Source organism: Mustela erminea, chromosome 9 (assembly GCF_009829155.1).
Source record: "Mustela erminea isolate mMusErm1 chromosome 9, mMusErm1.Pri, whole genome shotgun sequence".
NCBI classification, from domain to species: Eukaryota; Metazoa; Chordata; class Mammalia; order Carnivora; family Mustelidae; genus Mustela; species Mustela erminea.
Window position 1 is genome coordinate 61,916,988 of NC_045622.1, and position 21,968 is coordinate 61,938,955.

At 38.5% G+C, this 21,968-nt stretch overlaps 1 protein-coding gene and 1 pseudogene across 1 annotated transcript; both read left to right on the forward strand.

The window, feature by feature from the left end:
• Positions 1-7,224: 7,224 nt before the first annotated feature.
• On the forward strand, positions 7,225-10,096 carry LOC116599832 (annotated as a pseudogene).
• Positions 10,097-20,751: 10,655 nt separating this feature from the next.
• On the forward strand, positions 20,752-21,684 carry LOC116599833 (olfactory receptor 2AG1-like). The gene has a single exon (XM_032359796.1). It carries the CDS (start codon positions 20,752-20,754, stop codon positions 21,682-21,684), a length of 933 nt encoding a protein of 310 aa, XP_032215687.1.
• The last annotated feature ends 284 nt before the right edge of the window (positions 21,685-21,968 follow it).

Consider the following 21,968-nt stretch of genomic DNA (forward strand, 5'->3'; position numbering starts at 1 on the left):
CCAGCATCCATTCCTGATTAAAACACTTCAAAGTATAGGGATAGAGGGAACATTCCTGAACCTCATCAAATCTATCTATGAAAGACCCACAACAAATATCATCCTCAATGGGAAAAAGCTTGCAGCCTTCCCGTTGAGATCAGGAACAAGACAAGGATGCCCACTCTCACCACTCTTGTTCAACATAGTATTAGAAGTCCTAGCAACAGCAATCAGACAACAAAGAGAAATAAAAGGTATCCACATTGGCAATGAAGAAGTCAAACTCTCTCTCTTTGCAGATGACATGATTCTTTATATGGAAAACCCAGAAGACTCCACCCCCAAACTACTAGAACTCATACAGCAATTCAGCAACGTGGCAGGATACAAAGTCAATGTACAGAAATCAGTGGCTTTCTTATACACTAACAATGAAAATACAGAAAAGGAAATTAGAGAATCGATTCCATTTACTATAGCACCAAGAACCATAAGATACCTGGGAATAAACCTAACCAAAGTGGTAAAGGATCTGTACTCAAGGAACTACAGAACACTCATGAAAGGAATTGAAGAAGATACAAAAAGATGGAAGACCATTCCATGCTCTTGGATTGGAAGAATAAAGATTGTTAAAATTTCTATACTGCCTAGAGCAATCTCTACTTTTAATGCCATTCCCATCAAAATTCCACCGGTATTCTTCAAAGAGCTGGGCAAATAATCCAAAAATTTGTATGCAATCAGAAGAGACCCCGAATCATTAAGGAAATGTTGAAAAACAAAAATAAAACTGGGGGCATCAGGTTACCTGATTTCAAGCTTTACTACAAAGCTGTGATCACCAAGACAGCATGGTACTGGCATCAAAACAGACACATAGACCAGTGGAACAGAGTAGAGAGCCCAGATATGGACCCTCAACTCTATGGTCAATTAATCTTCGACAAAACAGGAAAAAATATACAGTGGAAAAAAGACAGTCTCTTCAAGAAATGGTGCTGGGAAAAATGGGCAGCTATATTTAGAAGAATGAAACTCGACCATTCCCTTACACCGTACATAAAGATAAATTCAAAATGGATAAAAGACCTCAAAGTGAGACAGGCATCCATCAGAATCCTAGAGGAGAACATAGGCAGTAATCTCTTCGATATCAGCCACAGCAACTTCTTCCAAGATATGTCTCCAAAGGCAAAGGAAACAAAAGCGAAGATGAACTTTTGGGACTTCATCAAAATCAAAAGCTTCTGCACAGCAAAGGAAACAGTCAAGAAAACAAGGAGGCAACTCACGGAATGGGAGAAGATATTTGCAAATGACAGTACAGACAAAAGGTTGATATCCTGGATCTATAATGAACTCCTCAAACTCAACACACACAAAACAGACAATCATATAAAAAAATGGGCAGAAGATATGGACAGACACTTCTCCAATAATGACATACAAATGGCTATCAGACACATGAAAAAATGTTCATCATCATTAGCCATCAGGGATATTCAAATTAAAACTACATTGAGATATCACCTTACACCAGTTAGAATGGCCAAAATTAGCAAGACAGGAAACAACATGTGTTGGATAGGATGTGGAGAAAGGGGAACCCTCTTCCACTGTTGGTGGGAATGCACGTTGGTGCAACCTCTTTGGAGAACAGTGTGGAGATTCCTCAAGAAATTAAAAATAGAACTTCCCTATGACCCTGCCATTGCACTCCTGGGTATTTACCCCAAAGATACAGATGTCGTGAAAAGAAGGGCCATATGTACCCCAATGTTTATAGCAGCAATGGCCACTGTCGCCAAACTGCGGAAAGAACCAAGATGCCCTTCAACGGATGAATGGATAAGGAAGATATGGTCCATATACACTATGGAGTATTATGCCTCCATCAGAAAGGACGAATACCCATCTTTTGTAGCAACATGGACGGGACTGGAAGAGATTATGCTGAGTGAAATAAGTCAAGCAGAGAGAGTCAATTATCATATGGTTTCACTTATTTGTGGAGCATAACAAAAAGCATGGAGGACATGGGGAGTTAGAGAGAAGGGGCTTGGGGTAAATTGGAAGGAGAGGTGAAACATGAGAGACTATGGACTCTGAAAAACAATCTGAGGGGTTTGAAGTTGCGAGGGGGTGGGAGGTCGTGTACCAGGTGTTGAGTATTATAGAGAGCACAGATTGCATATAGCACTGGGTGTGGTGAAAAATAATGATACTGTTATGCTGAAAATAAATAAATGAAAAAAAGTAAAAAAGAAATAATATAATATAACATAAAATCTGGAATAAATTACAGTAATTCATTTAGATAATTTATTGTGGATCAATTATCTTAAAAGAGTGCTCTTTTCTGAGACAACACAATTTTACTGGCCAAATATTCTATTTTAAACTAAACTTTTATATTAAAGCATAACATATCTGCTGAGAAATACACTAATTATAGGTGTACCATTCAATGAATTTTCACATCGTAAGTATAGCCATGTGATCAGCACCCATCTTAAGAAAAAGAAAAGTGTCAGCATCCCCGAAACCCACCCCTTATCTTTTCTTTATCCTTAAACACCTTGAAGGGTGGCGACCTTATAAGATAGTTTATTTTCTTTAAGGCATATACAAAGGATAAGGGGGAAGAAAACATTAAAGGGAGGTCTGTTTGTGGCCTATTGCCTTGGTAGTCAGTACACATAACTCCATACTAGTTGCCAGGACTTGACCTAGACTGAATTAATTCCTCCTTCCCTGACCTCCATTGCTAAAATGATATGTCCCAATCAGGCTGAATATCAGAAATTTTGGCAGAAATCTTGGTCAAATATGTTCTGTCTCTCCTTTTATATTTGAGTGGGGCAGTAACCCTGGAAGATTTTTGTCATCATCTTAGGATAATAAGTGGAGACTTTCTCAAGATAAGTGTGGCACCTAGAAAAATAAATTTAAAATGAAAAAAGAAAGGAAAAAACCCCAGATTTCTTCTTATGTTAAACCGTTGGATAAATCATATTCTGAATTCAGCCCTTATCAATTACAATAGCAATAAATGTCTTTTTAAATAGTTTGAGATGGGTTTTTGTTACTTGAAACTGTCAAAATGATGTTTTTTATCTCATGCTGTAATTTAAATGTAATTTGATGTTTATATGGTATACATCTGTAAAACCATATGTCCCAGAGCATTATAAATTATAAATATTTTAAAAAAACAATATAGTATTTCTTTTTTAAAAATTTTTATTTATTTTTTATTTTCAGCATAAGTATTCATTATTTTTGCACCACACCCAGTGCTCCATACAATCTGTGCCCTCTATAATACCCACCACCTGGTACCCCGACCTCCCACCCCCCACCCCTTCAAAACCCTCAAATTGTTTTTCAGAGTCCATAGTCTCTCATATTTCTTATGGTTTTCAGTCTCTTTATATTTCTGCTTTTTTTTTTAATTGGTAACTCAGAATTTTTAAAAATTGGTTTTTGGAAATTGGAAGGGGAGGTGTACTATGAGAGACTATGGACTCTGAAAAACGATCTGAGGGTTTTGAAGGGGCGGGGGGGTGGGAAGTCGGGGGAACCAGGTGGTGGGTATTAGAGAGGGCATGGATTGCATGGAGCACTGGGTGTGGTGCAAAAACAATGAATAGTGTTACGCTGAAAAGAAATTTAAAAAAAATTGGTTTTTGCCTCTAGAAATTCAACATTTTTTTCTAAGTGAACACATGATATTCTCTTATAATTTTTAAGCTGTTCTCTATCATACGATATATTCTTGTTATCTCTGTTTTTTTGTTTTTGTTTTGTTTTTTTACTTTACCAAGCTCTTAGAATCTAATATCAATGGTTCATTAACACTTGATTTCACTGAAACAAAGACACTTCTAAGGAAGAAACAGAAAGGAGAGGAATGCCTGGGTCACTCAGTAAGTGAAATGTCTGCCTTCCACTCAAGTCATCCCAGGGTTCTTAGATCAAGTCCTGCATGCTTTGCGGAGAGCCTGCTGCTCCCTCTGCTTGTACCCTTGCTCTCTCTCTGAACAATTAATAAATAAAATCTTTTTTTTTTTTTAAAGATTTTATTTATTTATTTGACAGAGAGAGATCACAAGTAGGCAGAGAGGCAGGCAGAGAGAGAGAGAGAGAGGGAAGCAGGCTCCCTGCTGAGCAGAGAGCCCGATGCGGGACTCGATCCCAGGACCCTGAGATCATGACCTGAGCCGAAGGCAGTGGCTTAACCCACTGAGCCACCCAGGCGCCCCTAATAAATAAAATCTTAAAAAAAAAAGAAATAGGAAGGACAGTGGGGTAAGGATGTAGTAGGCTTTAAATGCTCATCTAGAGAATTTGGAGTTTATTTAATGGATATATGAAACCAATTTACTTTGGAAAATTCATCAGTTAGTAGAATACAAGATGTATTTGATTCTAGGGTATGAAAAAATTAGAAAGGTATTGTGATAATAATACAAGCAGAATTGAATGACATACTAGACTAGCAAGAATGACAATGGCAGTGAAAATATAGAGATATGAAAGATGATTGAAAAAATGAACTTGATGAGTGATCATCCTGAGAAAACAAGGAGGATAAAAGAAGTCAAAGCTGATTTTCTATTTTTAGGTCATGATGTTTAGGGAAAATGGCAGTGGTATTTCCAGGAATGAGGTCCCTATAGTTAAAAATTATTTGTGGAGTAAAATTAACTAAATTAGTTCACTTTGAGACATAAGCTAAGTGTTCTATCACAAATATTGCAATGACATGGATGGAGGCAGGGTGTATTGTGCTAAGCAAAATCAGTCAATCAGAGAAAGACAAATACTATATGATTTCACTCATATGTGGAGTTTAAGAAAAAAAAAAAACAGATGAACATAGGGAAAGGGGAGAAAAAAGAGAGAGAGGAAAGTAAACCATATGAGACTCTTAACCATAGAGAACAAACTGAGAGTGGATGGAGGGAGGTAATCAGGGGATGGGCTAAATGGGTGATGAGCAAAAATAATGAATACTGTTATGCTGAAAATAAATAAAAATTAAATTAAAATAAAAGCAATTGCCATTAAAAAAAAAAGAAGAGCGCTTGTGATGAGCTCTGTGTGTTATATGTAAGTAATGAATCACATAATTCTACACCTGAAGCCAATTTTACCATATATGTTAATTAACTAAAGTTTAAATAAAATATTGAATAAAATATCCAGAAAAAAATGAAAATGTGGGATTCAAGCTTAGAAATAGTGGTCAGTTGTCTGATAACTTTTTTCTCCTTTTTAAAAAAAAAGTATTTACAATTAGCCAACATATAGTGCATCATTAGTTTCAGATGAAATGTTCAACCATCAATTGCATATAACACCTAGTGCTTATCACATCACATGCCATCCTTACTGTCCATCACCGAGTTATCACACCCCCCACCCACATCCCCTTCTGATGCAACCCTCAGTTTGTTTTCCATAGTTAAGAGTCTCTCATGGTTTTTTACCCTCTGATTTCTTCTCATTCAGTTTTCCCTCCCTTCCTTTAGGGTCCTCAGCACTGTTTCTTATATTCTACAAATGAGTGAAACTGTATGATAATTGTATTTCTCTGTTTGATTAATTTCACTTAGTGTAAACACTTAGTGTAATTTCACTTAGTTCCTTCCACATCAATGCAAATGGTGAATATTCATCCTTTCTGGTAACTGAGTAATATTCCATTGTATATAGGGACCATATCTTCTTTATCCATTCATCTATTGAAGGACATCTTGGCTCCTTCCACAGTTTGACTATTATGGACAGTGCTGTTATGAACATTGTGGTGCATGTGACCCATCATTTCACTACACCTGTATCTTTGGTGTAAATACCCAGTAGTGCAATTGCTGGGTCATGGGGTAGTTTTAGTTTTAACTTCTTGAGTAACCTCCATACTGTTTTCCAGAGTGGCTGTACCAGCTTGCATTCCCACCCAGTGGAAGAGGGTTAGTCTTGGCTAATTCTTTTTCCACATCCTAGACACCAATTTTTATTTCCTGTCTTATTAATTTTAGCCATTCTGGCTGGTGTAAGATGGTATCTCATTGATGTTTTGATTTGTATTTCCCTGATGACATGTGATGTTGAGCATTTTTTTATGTGTCTGTTTTCTATTTGTATGTGTTCTTTGGAGAAGCATTTGTTCACATCTTCCACCCATTTCTTGACTGGATTATTTGCTTTTTGGGTGTTGAGTTCCATATGTTCTTTAAATATCTTGGATACTAGTCCTTTATGAGATATGGTAATTGCAAATATCTTTTACCATTCTGTAGGTGGCCTTTTAGTTTAGTTGTCAGATAACTTTCAAGGTAGGCTAGATATAACTGATAGTTTGGCCAAGGAACTTAAATGAGATCCTTAAAGAATAACACATAAATAAAGAAGGAAGAACAACAAACTAACTTTGAGGAATATTAAGATGTTGCAGATATTTGCATTGATTCTGCTTAACCACCTGTTCCTTGATTCCACACTACAGAAAGATAGCATATTTGTTTCTTTTCTGTGTAATACCATGAGCCTTTGACTTACATTACAAATCCTAATTCTGTCATTCATTCCACTTACGTCTTCTTCTGTGGAATTACAGACCAATATCCTTGATGAACACAGATGCAAAAATTCTCACCAAAATACTGGCCAATAGGATCCAACAGTACATTAACAAATAGCATGGAGGACCTGGGGAGTTAGAGAGGAGAAGGGAGTTGGGGGAAATTCAAAGGGGAGGTGAACCATGAGAGACTATGGACTCTGAAAAACAATCTGAGGGTTTTGAAGGGGCGGGTGGTGGGAGGTTGGGGTACCAGGTGGTGGGTATTATAAAAGGGCATGGATTGCATGGAGTGGTGCAAAAATAATGAATATTGTTATGCTGAAAATAAAAAATAAATTAAAAAAGAGGATTATTCACCAAGACCAAGTGGGATTTATTCCAGGGCTGCAAGGTTGGTTCAACATCTGCAAATCTATCAATGTGATATAATACATTAATAAAAGAAAGAATGAGAACCATATGATACTCTCAATAGATGCTGAAAAAGCATTTGACAAAGTGCAGCATCACTTCCTGATCAAAACTCTTCAAAGTGTAGGGATAGAGGGCACATACCTCAATATTATCAAAGAAATCTATGAAAAGCCCACTGCAAATATCATTCTCAATGGAGAAAAACTGAAAGCTTTTCTGCTAAGGTCAGGAAAATGGCAAGGATGTCAGTTATCACCACTGCTGTTCAATATAGTACTAGAAGTCCTAGCCTCACCAATCAGACAACAAAAAGAAATTAAAGTCATCCAAATCAGCAAAGAAGAATTCAAACTATCACTTTTTGCAGATGATATGATACTATATGTGGAAAACCCAAAAGACTCCACTCCAAAAATGCTAGAACTTGTACAGGAATTCAGTAAAGTGTCAGGATATAAAATCAATGCACAGAAATCAGTTGTGTTTCTTCACACAAACAACAAGACAGAAGAAAGAGAAATTAAGGAATCAGTCCCATTTACAATTGCACCCAATACCATAAGATACCTAGGAATAAACCTAACCAAAGAGGTAAAGAATCTATACTCAGAAAACTATAAAGTAATCATGAAAGAAATTGAGGAAGACACAAAGAAATGGAAAAATGTTCCATGCTCCTGGATTGGAAGAAAAAATATTGTGAAAATGTCTATTCTACCTAAAGCAATCTACACATTTAATGCAATTACTACCAAAATCCCATCCATTTTTCAAAGAAATAGAACAAACCATCCTAAAATTTATATGGAACCAGAAAAGACCTCGAATAGCCAAAGGAATATTGAAAAAGAAAGCCAAAGTTGGTGGTACACAATTCCAGACTTCAAGCTCTATTACAAAGCTGTCATCATCGACATAGTATGGTACTGGCACAAAAACAGACACATAAATCAATGGAACAGAATAGAGAGCCCAGAAATGGACTCTCAACTCTATGGTCAACTAATCTTTGACAAAGCAGGAAGGAATCTCCAATGGAAAAAAGACAGCCTCTTCAACAAATGGTGTTGAGAAAATTGGACAGCCACATGCAGAAAAATGAAATTGGACCATTTCCTTACACCACATACAAAAATAGACTCAAAATAGTTGAAGGACCTCAATGTGAGAAAGAAATCCATCAAAATACTTGAGGAGAACCCAGGCAGCAACCTCTTTGACCTCAACTGCAGCAACTTCTTCCTAGGAACATCGCCAAAGACAACAGAAGCAAGGGCAAAAATGACCTATAGGGATTTCATCAAGATCAAAAGCTTTTGCACAGCAAAGGAAACTGTGAACAAAACCAAAAGACAACTGACAGAATGGGAGAAGATATTTGCAAACAACATATCAGATAAAGAGCTAGTATCCAAAATCTATAAAGAGCTTAGCAAACTCAACACCCAAAGAACAAATAATCCAATCAAAGAAATGGGCAGAAGACATGAACAGACATTTCTGCAAAGAAGATATCCAGATGGCCAACAGACACATGAAAAAAATGCTCCACATCACTTGGCATCAGGGAAATACAAATCAAAACCACAATGAGATACCACCTCACACCAGTCAGAATGGGTAAAATTAACAAATTAAGAAATGACAGATGCTGGAAAGGATGCGGAGAAAGGGAAACCCTCCTGCACTGTTGGTGGGAATGCAAGCTTGTGCAACCACTCTGGAAAACAGTGTGGAAGCTCCTCAAAAAACTGAAAATAGAGCTACCCTATGACCCAGCAATTGCACTACTGGGTATATATCCTAAAGATACAAACATGGTGCTCCGAAGGGGCACGTGCACCCAAACGTTTATAGCAGAAATGTGCATAATAGCTAAACTATGGAAAGAATCTAGATGTCCATCAACAGACGAATGGATAAAGAAGATGTGGTATATATACACAATGGAATACTATGCAGCCATCAAAAGAAATAAAATCTTGCTATTCGCGATGACATGGATGGAACTAGAAGGTATTATGCTTAGCGAAATAAGCCAATCAGAGAGAGACAACTATCATATGATCTCCCTGATATGAGGAAGTGGAGATGCAATGTGAGGGGCTTGGGGGTTAGGAAAAGAAAAAAAATGAAAGAAGATGGGATTGGGAGGGAGACAAACTATAAAAGACTCAATCTCAAAAAACAGACTGAGGGTTGCTGGGGGGAGGAGGGATGGGAGAAGGTGGTGGGGATATGGACTTTGGGGAGGGTATGTGTTATGATGAGTGCTGTGAAATGTGTAAACCTGGCGAGTCACAGACCTGTACCCCTGGGGATAAAAATATGTCATATGTTTATTAAAATAAATAAATTAATTAATTAAATAAAAAGAAAAAGAAAAAAAAACTTGTCCTTTGCTGACCTCTGTTTCTCTACAAGCATTGTTCCTAGGATGTTGGTCCACTTCCTTCTAAAAAGGAAAACCATTTCCTTTGCTGGATGCTCACTACAGATAACTGTCTTCCTTCTAGCAGGGTGTACAGAATGTGCACTTCTGGCAGTGATGTCTTATGACCAATATGTGGCTATCTTCAAGCCCCTGCATTATTCCACAGTCATGACCCAGAGGGTTTGTGTCCAGTTGGTCATAGTATCTTGGATCAGTGGAGCATTTGTATGTTCAGTGGATAGTGCCTTTACACTGTGTCTTCCCTACCAGGGACAGAATATGTGAACCTCCTGCACTCCTGAAGCTGGCTTCAGGAGACACATACAAGGCTGAGATGGCCCTCTTTTCAATGGGTGTGATTATCCTGTTAGCACATCTCTCCCTCATCCTTGTCTCCTACTGGCATAATATCTCCACAGTGATTCAGATGCAGTTAGGGGAAGGGAAGCTCAAGGTCTTCTCTACCTGTAGCTCCCATCTCACTGTTGTGGTTCTCTACTATGGCTCTGGAATAATTTGCCTACAAGAGACCCAATTCCAAGACAATGAGTAAAAAGGATCAGGTCATCTCTGTGTTCTAGTCAGTTGTGACTTCCATGTTGAACCCCATCATTTGCAGCCTGAGGAACAAGGAAGTGAAGGGAGCCCTCAGGAACCTGGTTAGAAGATAATCTACCTTCAGAGGTAGTGATTTCTGACATTTTTCTTAAGCACTTGGAAGATTGTGATCGACAACAATACCTATACTATTCTCATTCTTTCTTTCCCTAACTTTATATGCCTCAGTTGATTTTCTTTTCCACAAGTATTCATTAAATGCCTATTTTGTGCAAGTGCTGTGGCCAGGACATCACAATATGTATAAACCTTCATGCCTTCCTTAGAAGATTTCATTACCTCTGGGACAAGAGAGAGCTGTGTTCTGTCCTGAGAGGAGGTGCACTTTTTTGTTGTCTTATGCACTCTTTCTTCAGTTTTTCTGTGAGGGAAATATGTCAATGGAGAATAAACTCACCCTTGAAATGTTGGACCAAGAAAAAAATTTTGATTAACCTTCCTGAATATATTGCTAGCATCCTTCACCCGCTAAATGACATAGGGCCCCCAAGTTGTTATACAGTCACCTGTGAGCTTACTGTGGTTCTGCTTCCATATTCCTGAATAAGTCAACAGTAACTGGTTAAGAAGCCAGAGTTTAGTTCAGACATAAAGGAGTCTTCTGGGATTTATGGAACTCTACCCATAGATGCACTAACTCCAGTTTCCTCATTTCCATTTAAAAGTGATGGAACACTAGAGTGATTCTGTAACTTTCAAGCCCTCACTGCAATGAATTTAACTCCACTGCATCATGACCCCTCCTTTATTCTTTCTCTTTTCTCTCTCCTCCATTTTTTGGTGGATGATTTTATGCATAGCATTGGCCAGTATGAAAGACTGTGCAAATATGTACAGTTGTCTGTGTGTGTATGTGTGTCTATAGTCTTTGACAAGTAAGCTCGACCATGTAGAATTCCCTACCAATATGATTGACTCTGATTCCTTCTCCCCTCTTTATTAAGTACTGCTTTATCCTAGGCTAATTTCATGTGTCACCTAATTGCTTTCCAAACCCTCCTCATTTTTTTTTTAGATTTTTATTATTAACACATAATGTATTATTTGTTTGAAGGGTACAGGTCTATGTTTCATCAGTCTTACACAGCACACAGTGCTCACCATGACACATACCCCCCCCCCCACAATGTCCATCACCCAGCCACCCCATTCCTCTACCTCACTCTCCCCTAGCAACCCTCAGGTTTTTTCCTGAGATTAAGAATCTCTTATGGTTTGTCTCCCTCTCTGGTTTCAACTTGTTTCATTATTTCCTCTTCTCCCCTATGATCCTCTGCCTTGTTTCTTAAATTCCACATACTAGTGAGATCATATAATAATTATCTCTCTCTGTTTGACTTATTTTGCTTAGCATAATACTCTCTAGTTCCAACCACGTTGCTGCAATGGGCAAGATTTCATTTCTTGATGACTGCATAATATTCCATTACACACACACACACACACACACACACACACCACATTATCTTTATCCATTCATCTGTTGATGGACATCTGAGCTCTATCCATAGTTTGGCTATTTGTGGACATTTGTGCTGTAAACATTGGGGTGCAGGTGCCCCTTCAGATCACTACACATACCCTCCTCATCTTTGTAGCTGTCTGCAATCCCTCATACCAATAAATGGGAGAGTGCTTTCACATTTATCATTCTTTGTTTTGGAGGGAGTAGGAGGACAGATGAATTAAATGTTTCCTTTTCTGATTGTGAGAAGTGTTAAAAAAAAAAATAAAACTACATATGATTCCTTCTCCAGGAATAAGTCCTACCAAAATTTCAATTTTATTCGTTCGGAATTCTCCCTCCCTCTCACCCATCCTCCATCCATTTTCTTCCTTCCTTCTTTCCTTTCCTTTCTCTCTCTCTTTCTATCTTATTTCTCAAGAGAGCATGCAGTGGTGGTGAGGTAATAATTAAAATTGCTTCACATACATGAAGAACTTGAATAAGTCTCAGTGTTTTGAATGGGGTTTCTTTTTCTTTAAACATTTCACCAAACTCCAGTGAAAAGAATCTGAAGACAATTGCTGCTAATCCTCTTCCTAGTGGACATGGAGCTTTAGAGAGTTGTCAGCCCAAAAAAGTTTGAGAACAATAGCATAATATTTTAACCAATTATAGAAACTTTTGTGTTTGTTGATAGGGACAAGAACTCCAAAATGTTATTTTAAGATTTTGTACTGAAAGTGGCTGGTGTGCACAACCACCAGAAATATTTTGGATAGGAAAATTTAATCACTGAATTGGGATGAGACTGGAAAATGGGGGGTGGGTGGAAAGAAGGAAACGAGAAAGAAAAGAGAGAAAAGAGAAAGTGAAAGATGTAAGTCCAAGATCAAGATATGTGCAGGTTTGGTTTCTCTTGAGTCATCTCTACTTGATTTGCATATGGCCACCTTCTTTCTGTGTCCTCACAGGGACTTTCTCCGTGTGCGTGTATCCCATATATATCTTTGTGTGTCTTTTTTTTTTTTAATCTTTTTTTAAATTTATTTATTTGAGAGAGAGACAGTGAGAAAGATTATGAGTGAGGAGAAAGTCAGAAGGAGAAGCAGACTCCCCATGGAGCTGGGCGCCTGATGCGGGACTCGATCCTGGGATTCCGGGATCATGACCTGAGCCGAAGGCAGTCGTCCAACCAACTGAACCCCCAGGCGTCCCTTTGTGTGTCTTTAATTTCCATTTCTTATAAGGATACCACTCAGATTAGACTAGGGAACACCATAATGACCAATTTTAACTTAATCATCTCTTTAAAGGCCCTAACTCTTTTAGTTGGTTACATATGACTCTCCCTTAATAGTTTACCCCTCTCTTAGGTCACCTAAACCTACCAGGTAGTTCTATTGGCCTGAGTCACCTTTACAAAGAGTCTTGGCTAATTCTTCTCCATAGGATTCACATATGGCTAATTGGAGACATGCTTGATCCTATTTTGTTCAATTCTGGGATGTGGAATGCAGTGTCTTCTCTTCAACTAAGAAGACTATGTGAGTCCATAATTGACCTTTAGATTTTTTATTTGTGAAGAAGGTACTTGTTCTAACATTAGTCAAATTCCAGATAAGACACATGAAGTTTTCCTGGAGTACCTTTGACGCTGTTTTCACTTAAGGTAAGGGGAAGCACCTTATTTCTCATGGAAGAAGGAGTAAATGACTACCTTGAAACATATCTTCAGGATATTCCTCTCCACCACCTTTTGACTATCTCTCTTTTATACCATAAAAGGGTTTAGGGCTTAATGCCTATAAATTCTCTTTTGATCACTTCCATGGAAGTCCTCTCTCATGTTTAGAATTTGGAGGTACATGGAAAATACTGTCTTATCTTTGGAATTCAAATAATATTTCTATTCCACTACAATAGTGGAGATGCAATATCTACCTGAAATTCTAGGAAATTCGGTCAAGTAGTACAATTCAAAAAAATATACTATATTATATTTATTTATTCTCCATTAGAGTTATCATTCAACCATTTTTAAAATGGACTCTGAAAAACAATCTGAGGGTTTTGAAGGGGTGGGGTGGGGAGGTCAGGGTACCAGGTGGTGGGTATTATAGAGGGCACGGATTGCATGGAGCCCTAGGTGTGGTGCAAAAATAATGAATACTGTTATGCTGAAAATAAATAAAAAATAAATTAAAAATATCTTCATCATTTTGTACATTCTAGTAAATTTATGACTATAACTCTGAGCACTCCTTTATCTTTTTTAAAATTTTTAATAACATATAATGTATTATTAGCCCCAGGGTACAGGTCTATGAATTGCCAGGTTTACACACTTCACAGCACTCACCATAGCACATACCTTCCCCAATGTCCATAACCCCACCACCCTCCCCACATCCCTACCCCAGCAACCCTCAGTTTGTTTTGTGAGAAAGAGTCTCTAATGGTTTGTCTCCCTCTCTATTCCATCTTATTTCATTTTTTTCTTCCCTATCCCCTAAAACCCCCACTTTGCCTCTCAACTTCCTCATATCATGAGCACTTCTTTATATTAAATATTGCTGTCTTATAATATAACACTTAGGGCAATGCCTTCCACATAATCTTTTGACCCTTATCATTTCAGGGCAGCTTGACTTCCAAGAGCCACTATCCACATATTTTGCATACAAACTTTCTTTGCCTGATATGATTAGTTTTGCTCACATGTCCAGAAGGCCAGAATGGCCCAGGGAATTAATGCCCCTGCAAGCAACCAGAACTTAATTGATGACTGATGAAAGCTGGTGTACAAATACCCCAGGTCCCTCACACCCTAGGTGTGATGTCTCTGAGATACATGTTCTACTCTCTTTCTTAGAGTTGCCCAGGAGGATTAAGATCCAGTCGCCCACAGTGACTTGCTTAATGATACAACCTTTATTTGCTCTTTTGCTTTTCTGTTCCTCCTCCCCATCCTACTAATTTTTGCTGAAATAACTTCCTAAATAAACTCTTTTTCATTCAAGTCCTTGCTCAGGATCAACTTCTGAGGGACTCTAAACCGAGACACACTCATTGTTTCTAATTATGTTTTTCTTGCTACAAATTGTCTCGGATGCATGCTGTCTGCCCAGTTCTTTGATGTTAATTGAAAACTGTGTCCTCTGGTTATTTGAGTGAAGGAGGTAGAAGAGGAGGTAAAAACTGTGGAAAGCTCTGACTGGGACTAGCTTCCGTACCACTGGATATTTTTCTATTTTCTGGTCTGGAGAGTCTCTTTATTCTGGAATTAGACATAAATACAACTCAGTCTAAATTCTTTGGGTATGTCAAATTTTAAATTTGCAAATTTGAAGTAAAACTTGTTTTTTATATATATACCCTTTGTTAAATTATAGAGTTGGTGGACATTTTGTCTAAACCTTGACCTATAACTTTTCTTTATCTCTAGTTTTTCCTGACCCAAAGTCAGTTTATAAAATACTTTTCTCTTCATAGATATTTTATTTGTTATTTGTTTACTGACTTACTGATTTCCAGACCAAATATTTAATCTAACAACAATTACAGAAGGTAAAGATACTATGTAGAGATTGTGAAATTGGATTATAGACAATTGTTACTATTTATTATTATTTAAAATTTTATTTTTATTTTTATTTTTTTTTTAATTTTTTAAAATTTATTTATTTTCAGCATAACAGTATCATTATTTTTTCACCACACCCAGTGCCCTCCGTGCCCTCTATAATATCCACCACCTGGTACCCCGACCTCCCACCGCCCGCCCCTTCAAAACCCTCAGATTGTTTTTCAGAGTCCATAGTCTCTCATGGTTCACCTCCTCTTCCAATTTCCCCCAACTCCCTTCTCCATTCTAACTCCCCATGTCCTCCACTCTATTTGTTATGCTCCACAAATAAGTGAAACCATATGATAATTGACTCTCTCTGCTTGACTTATTTCACTCAGCATAATCTCTTCCAGTTCCATCCATGTTGCTACAAAAGTTGGGTATTCGTCCTTTCTGATGGAGGCATAATACTCCATAGTGTAAATGGACCACATCTTCTTTATCCATTCATCCGTTGAAGGGCATCTTGGTTCTTTCCACAGTTTGGCGACCGTGGCCATTGCTGCTATAAATATTGCAGTACAGATGGCCCTTCTTTTCACTACATCTGAATCATTGGGGTAAATACCCAGTAGTACAATGGCAGGGTCATAGGGAAGTTGTATTTTTAATTTCTTGAGGAATCTCCACACTGTTCTCCAAATAGGCTGCACCAACTTGCATTCCCACCAACAGTGTAAGAGGGTTCCCCTTTCTCCACATCTGCTCCAACACATGTTGTTATATTAGTTTTGAGTATAAGCATAGTGATTCTACAATTTTATACATTATTCTGTACTCACCACAATAAATATAGTCACCATCCATTACCATACAATGTTACTAAAATATTATTGATTATGTCTCTAATGCTATACTTTCCATCTCCCTGACTTGTTTATTTTACAAAGGAAAGTTTGTACCTCTTAATTCCCTTCACTTATGTTCCCATCCCTTCTCCTCTGGCAATCATCAACTTTGTTTTCTGTATTTATGGGTCTATTTTTTAGTTTGTTTGTTCATCTGTTTTGCTTTTTAGATTCCACAAGCAAGTGAAATCATGCAGTATTTGTCTTTCTCTGTCTGATGTATTTCACTTAACACAGTACTCTCTAGGTCCATCCATTTTGTTGGAAATGACAAGATATCATTCTTTTTTATGGCATATATACATGCTAAATCATTTGTATCCATTCATCTATGGATGGACACTTGGGTTGATTCCATTATCTTAGCTCTTGTAAATAATGTTTTAGTAAACAATGGACATACATGTCTTTCCAAGTTAGTGTTTTCATTTATTTGGGTAAGTACCCCTATTGGAATTACTGGATCACATGCTATTTCTATTTTTAGTTTTTTGAGAAAACTCCATATTGTTTTCCATAGTGGTTGCACCCATTTTACATTCCCACCAATAGTGTATGAGGATTCCCTTTTCTCCACATCCTCACGAATACTTGTTATTTATTATTGTCTTGATACTAGCCATTCTGATTAGTGTGAGGTGATATCTTTTTGTGGTTTTGAATTGCATTTCCCTGATAATTTGTGATATTGACCATCTTTTCATGTGTCTGTTGGTTCTATGTCTTCTTTGGAAAAATGTCAGGCAATGCTGGAATTATCACAATCCTTGGTTTCAAGATATACTGCAGAGTCATAGTAACATGAGCAGTATAACTTTGGCCCCAAAATAGACATACAGGTCAATGAAACAGAATAGAGAGCCCAGAAATAAACTCACCTGATTAATCTATAACAAAAGAGGCATGAACATACAATGGGGGAAAAGACAGTCTTTTCATTTAATGGTTCTAGGAAAACTAGACAGCTAGATGCAAAAGAATGAAACCAGACCACTTTCTTACACTGAACACAGAAATATGCTCAAATGGATTAGGAACCTAAATGTGAGACCTGACCACAAAACTCCTAAAAGAAACATAAGCCTTAGAAATATACTTATGGATATGTCTCCTCAGGAAAGGGAAACAAAAGCAAAAATAATCTACTGGGATTACACCAAAATAAAAAGCTTCTTTACCATGGCAGAAACCATCAACAAAACAAAAGGCAGCCTAGTGAATGGGAGAAGATTACTCCAAATGATATATTCAACAGGGGTGTTAATATCAAAAAATATATAAAGAACTTATACAGCTCAATACCAAAAAAGAAAAAACACACAACCAAACAACCCTCTGATTAAAAAATGGACTGAGGACCTGAAAAGACAGTTTTTCATATATATTTTAGTTGGGATTTGAGAGGAGCTTTGGTGGACACTTCCATTCATATTTAGGAAACATTGATTGGGTACCAATCCCATACAGTTACTCTGCTAGAAGCTTGAAATGTGATTGGGAACAAAACAGGCCTACTTCCTGCCCTTCTGGACTTATATGTTAGTGTAGTATGCTACAAGATTAACCCAGAGATCAGAAGGAAAAAGAAATTATTCATGTTAATATGGAACAGACAAAGCTTAGAAGGAGGAATGTGGGAATTTAGTGAGTTTAAAACAAACCGAGTAACACGATATAATAAATACTATTGGATTTTGCAAAGAGGACTTTGGCGATCTTGAGACAAAGTATGTCAGTTCAGCTCAGGTACAGTACTTGGCAGGAAGTGATGTAAATGTGCTGAGGAATATAATGAAGAAGTGAAGTGTGCCACAAAGTGTGCCATGAAGTGAAGTCTGAGCTGTAAAAACACCCACACTTAGTGGAGTAGGATCTCTTTCCTTTCAGATTACCCAGAATGGAAAGGATTTTTGTCAATCTGGGTATCACCTATTGGAAATGTTGACTGGCTTCACCAATGGAAACACTCTGGGTCTCCACACCATCCCATACAGGAGAGCAATTAAGGACAACTCCCTAAAGAAGAAATATGCACTAAACTGTTAATAAGTGAGAAATACAATTTTATTGGGTTATGCCATTATTATTTCTGGGTTCTCTGATTAGGTTATGATACTGTTATTTCTGGGTTCTGTAATGTAGCAAGTGGCAAATGTTACCTTCACCTATAATGAATGAGCAGTTGAGAGTAGGAGAAGACCCAGTTATTATAAATTCTTTTTGAAAAAGTTTATGGCAAATGTGGAGGGGATTTTGAGATACAGTCCATAAAGGAAATAAAAGCCAAATTGTTATTTGATTGTTTGTTTGAACAGGGAAATCTTTATCATATTTGGAAGCTGAATGAAGTTGGAGGGAGAGCTTAGGACACAAGAAAAAATGTAAATGACAGAACAAGCAGGACAGGGAATGAACCTGAGGATTTAGAATCTTGGTAATAACTACAAGGCCAGCTTCTCCACAGAATACACTTTGGGAGTGTCCTATGGCTGACACAAAACTCACCTTAAGATATGGGGCAGAGCCTTCACCATGAAATGGACCCTTGCTTCCTGGTCTATCCAATCAGCAATTTAGAAATGGGCCATTAGTGCCTCCTGAGGATAGGGTAGAACTCTGGAGCATCTGAGCTCATTTAGTGAGAGAACAGAACAGAGATGCCAGGCCAGGAAACATACCCAACAGGACTCATTAACATCCTGTTTTGTGGACCAGCATTTCCAGGGGAGGCCCTTTCAGCTGAGATGAGAAGTCCCTGGGAATGGTAGGCATGGAATAAAGCAGAGAGGGTGGGGTCATGGGATATGGAGCCAGAACAGCTTCCCCAAGGACAGGGCCCTGGTTCACTGTTCTCCCCAGGGACAGTGAGGCTAGGCATGGCAGGGCCTCCCTTGGGCAGCTCTTCCAATATCTACTTCCCCCAGATTCCTGCTGCTTTCCTCTTTGCTCCCAGATCTTAACAAGAGTAAATGACAGTCTGAGCATCTGGACCCAAGAACTCAGTCTGACGACTTCTCCAGAGCTGGATGCTGGATGGGTTCTCGACCTGGGATCCTGAGTGATAGAAGCAGCATCTCCTAATTCTCCACAGGTGTGAAAACAGGAAATCCACCTCTGAAGTAAGAGCTTCACAGAAACTACCCAAGACTGTATTAGCCCTCTGTCTCTATTACATCTCTGTAGCAGACCTGTGGAGGAATAGAAGGACCAGAAAAAGTGGCCCTGACATCTGTGTTGGTCAGACTCCTCAAACTCTTAACCCAACTTGGCAAATTTTAAACCAGTCAGACACTCCTGGAAAAACGTACTCTTTCTGCATTTCTACAGGAAAATCCTTGACTCTCAAACAACCCCGAGGCAGGTTGCATGGTTTGGCAGCTTGTCTTATCACTATCTGAGGTAAAGGGTAAAGCCTTTCTCTCTTTTTTCAGGGAAGTCTGCAGCCTCTATGTATGTTGAGTTTTGAAACCGGAGACCAAAGCAGATCCTAAGAGCTTAAGCTACATTGTCTTTCAGAATCTCTAGTGCTCTGGGATCTGTCCCCTATCCTAATGACCTATATTCCTAGTTTCCTAAACATGAAAAACCCATGAAAATGAAGAAAGAGTCTGTGCCACATCCCAGGTCTGAGTGACCACTTCCTGGTAGAAGTATAAGTACCTGTCCTTAGACCCCAGGCTTGCTGGCCTCTGATATGGGATTTTTGCACCTATCTGGTAATAAATGCCTCCAAATCAAAGGACCATCTAAGAGCCAATGATATGCCTGTCATATGCTCTAATGCTTTCCAGAACAGGAATTCATCCTGTCTATCCTGTGGCCATTCAATCCAATGTAGACACTCTGGCCCAGCAGGAAGGAGATTGGGGATCTCAGTCAGGTGTAATAGAGGGCAGATAGAATTATTGAGCCTGATTACAACATGCAACACATACTCTTTTGTTAAGAGCAGCTTTCATCCTTTCTCCTAAACACAAACACTCTGATCTTCCTGGGCAGGGCCTCATTAGTTATCAGTTCTTTGAGTTCTCCCAGGCTCCCTTGTTTGCATAACCAGTAAAGAAACACCTATGTTGTAATTGATCTTAAAGGTTTAGCTCATAAAGGCAATACATGTCAAACACTCCATCCCCTAGTCTCAGAGAGCATGGAATCCCTTCTCCCTCAAACACATGGAGAGTATGGAGCTGGTCCAGGTAAGTGACTAAGGTGGACGTATTTTAGCTCTTCCTATGAGACTTATATCTATAGCCTTGAATGCTACAAACAAACTTGAACATAAGTTATAAGGAAAATACAGGGGAAGTGCTTTGTTGAAATCACACTTCTGTACTGGCTTTAGAATTTTATATTCAGAACAGGTTGTTAGGACACTAAGTGAGTATTTAAATCATTAGATAAACAGTTTACTGAAAACATAGGTACAAAAATAACCAAGGGCTTGGATTCTAGGATATTGATTTCTAGAGAAATGATTTAATCATTGTGGAAAGATACATGTCAAAGTTTGATGTCCTGAATAACATTTTTGTGTACTGATGTCTTAATATTAAGTTACTGTGATGTCTGCTCTCCATTCAGATGGATATTTCATTAAGGAAGAATTAAAAGTGTCAGAAACTGAGAGGTTAACAGGTAAAGTCCATTTCCAGTAGGAAAGACATTGCCTCATTGGATTAATGTTGGCCATCATCAGGAGCCTATGATGTTACAAACTAGGGACCACCTTAGCAAAAATTCACTGAGAATGTATTTGATTCTAGGAAACTAAAGAAACAACACAGAATGGAGCACTGGAATTCCACCTTGGGAAGTGGCTTTATATTGATGGGGATTCTGAATGACAGTGGGTCTCCTGAAGTGCTCTGTGCCACAATCACAGTCCTGTACATGTTGGCCCTGACCAGCAATGGCCTGCTGCTCTTGGTCATTACAGTGGATTCCCGGCTCCACGTGCCCATGTACTTCCTGCTCAGGCAGCTCTCACTCATGGATCTCCTCTTTACATCTGTTGTCACTCCCAAGGCTGTCATGGATTTTCTGCTCAATGAAAACACCATCTCTTTTGTGGGCTGTGCCCTTCAGATGTTTCTGGCATTGATGTTGGGTGGTGCAGAGGATCTGCTACTGGCCTTCATGGCCTATGACAGATATGTGGCCATTTGTCATCCTCTGAACTACATGGTCTTCATGAGGCCAAAGGTCTGCTGGTTCATGGTGGCCACAGCCTGGGTATTGGCATCCATAAGTGCCTTTGTTTATACTGTGTATACCATGCACTATCCCTTCTGCATGTCCCGGAAGATCAGGCACCTGCTCTGTGAGATCCCACCTTTGCTGAAGTTGGCCTGTGCAGATACCTCTAGATATGAACTGTTTGTGTATGTGATGGGTGTAACCTTCCTGATACCCCCTCTTTTTACTATCATTTCCTCTTATGCACTAATCCTGTGTACTGTATTTCGGATGCCTTCAAGTGAGGGGAAGCAGAAAGCCCTAGTTACCTGCTCTTCCCACCTGATGGTGGTTGGGATGTTCTATGGAGCTGCCACATTTATGTATGTTCTTCCCAGTTCACTCCATAGCCCCAAGCAAGACAACATCATCTCACTTTTCTACACAGTTGTCACTCCAGCCCTGAACCCCCTTATCTACAGCCTGAGGAATAAGGAAGTTATGGGAGCCTTGAAGAGAGTCCTGGGAAAATACAAGCTGTGACACACTCCAGCATCTAGGGAGAGCTTCTGGCTGTCCCTCAGAGTTCATTTCTCTTCAAAGATTTCTGCTAATTTTCCATGGCAAAAACACCATAATGCAAAGGGTATCTTCTAATAGTAAGATGAAGGAATATAATTTGATTTGTCAAATGAATTAATGTGTCTGTATTTCTACCATTTTATTTTATTTTTTGAAGTACAGTTGACATAGAATCTTACATTAGTTTCAGGTATGCAGCATAGTGATTTGACTAGGTCTGTATTTTATGGGATGGTCACCACAAA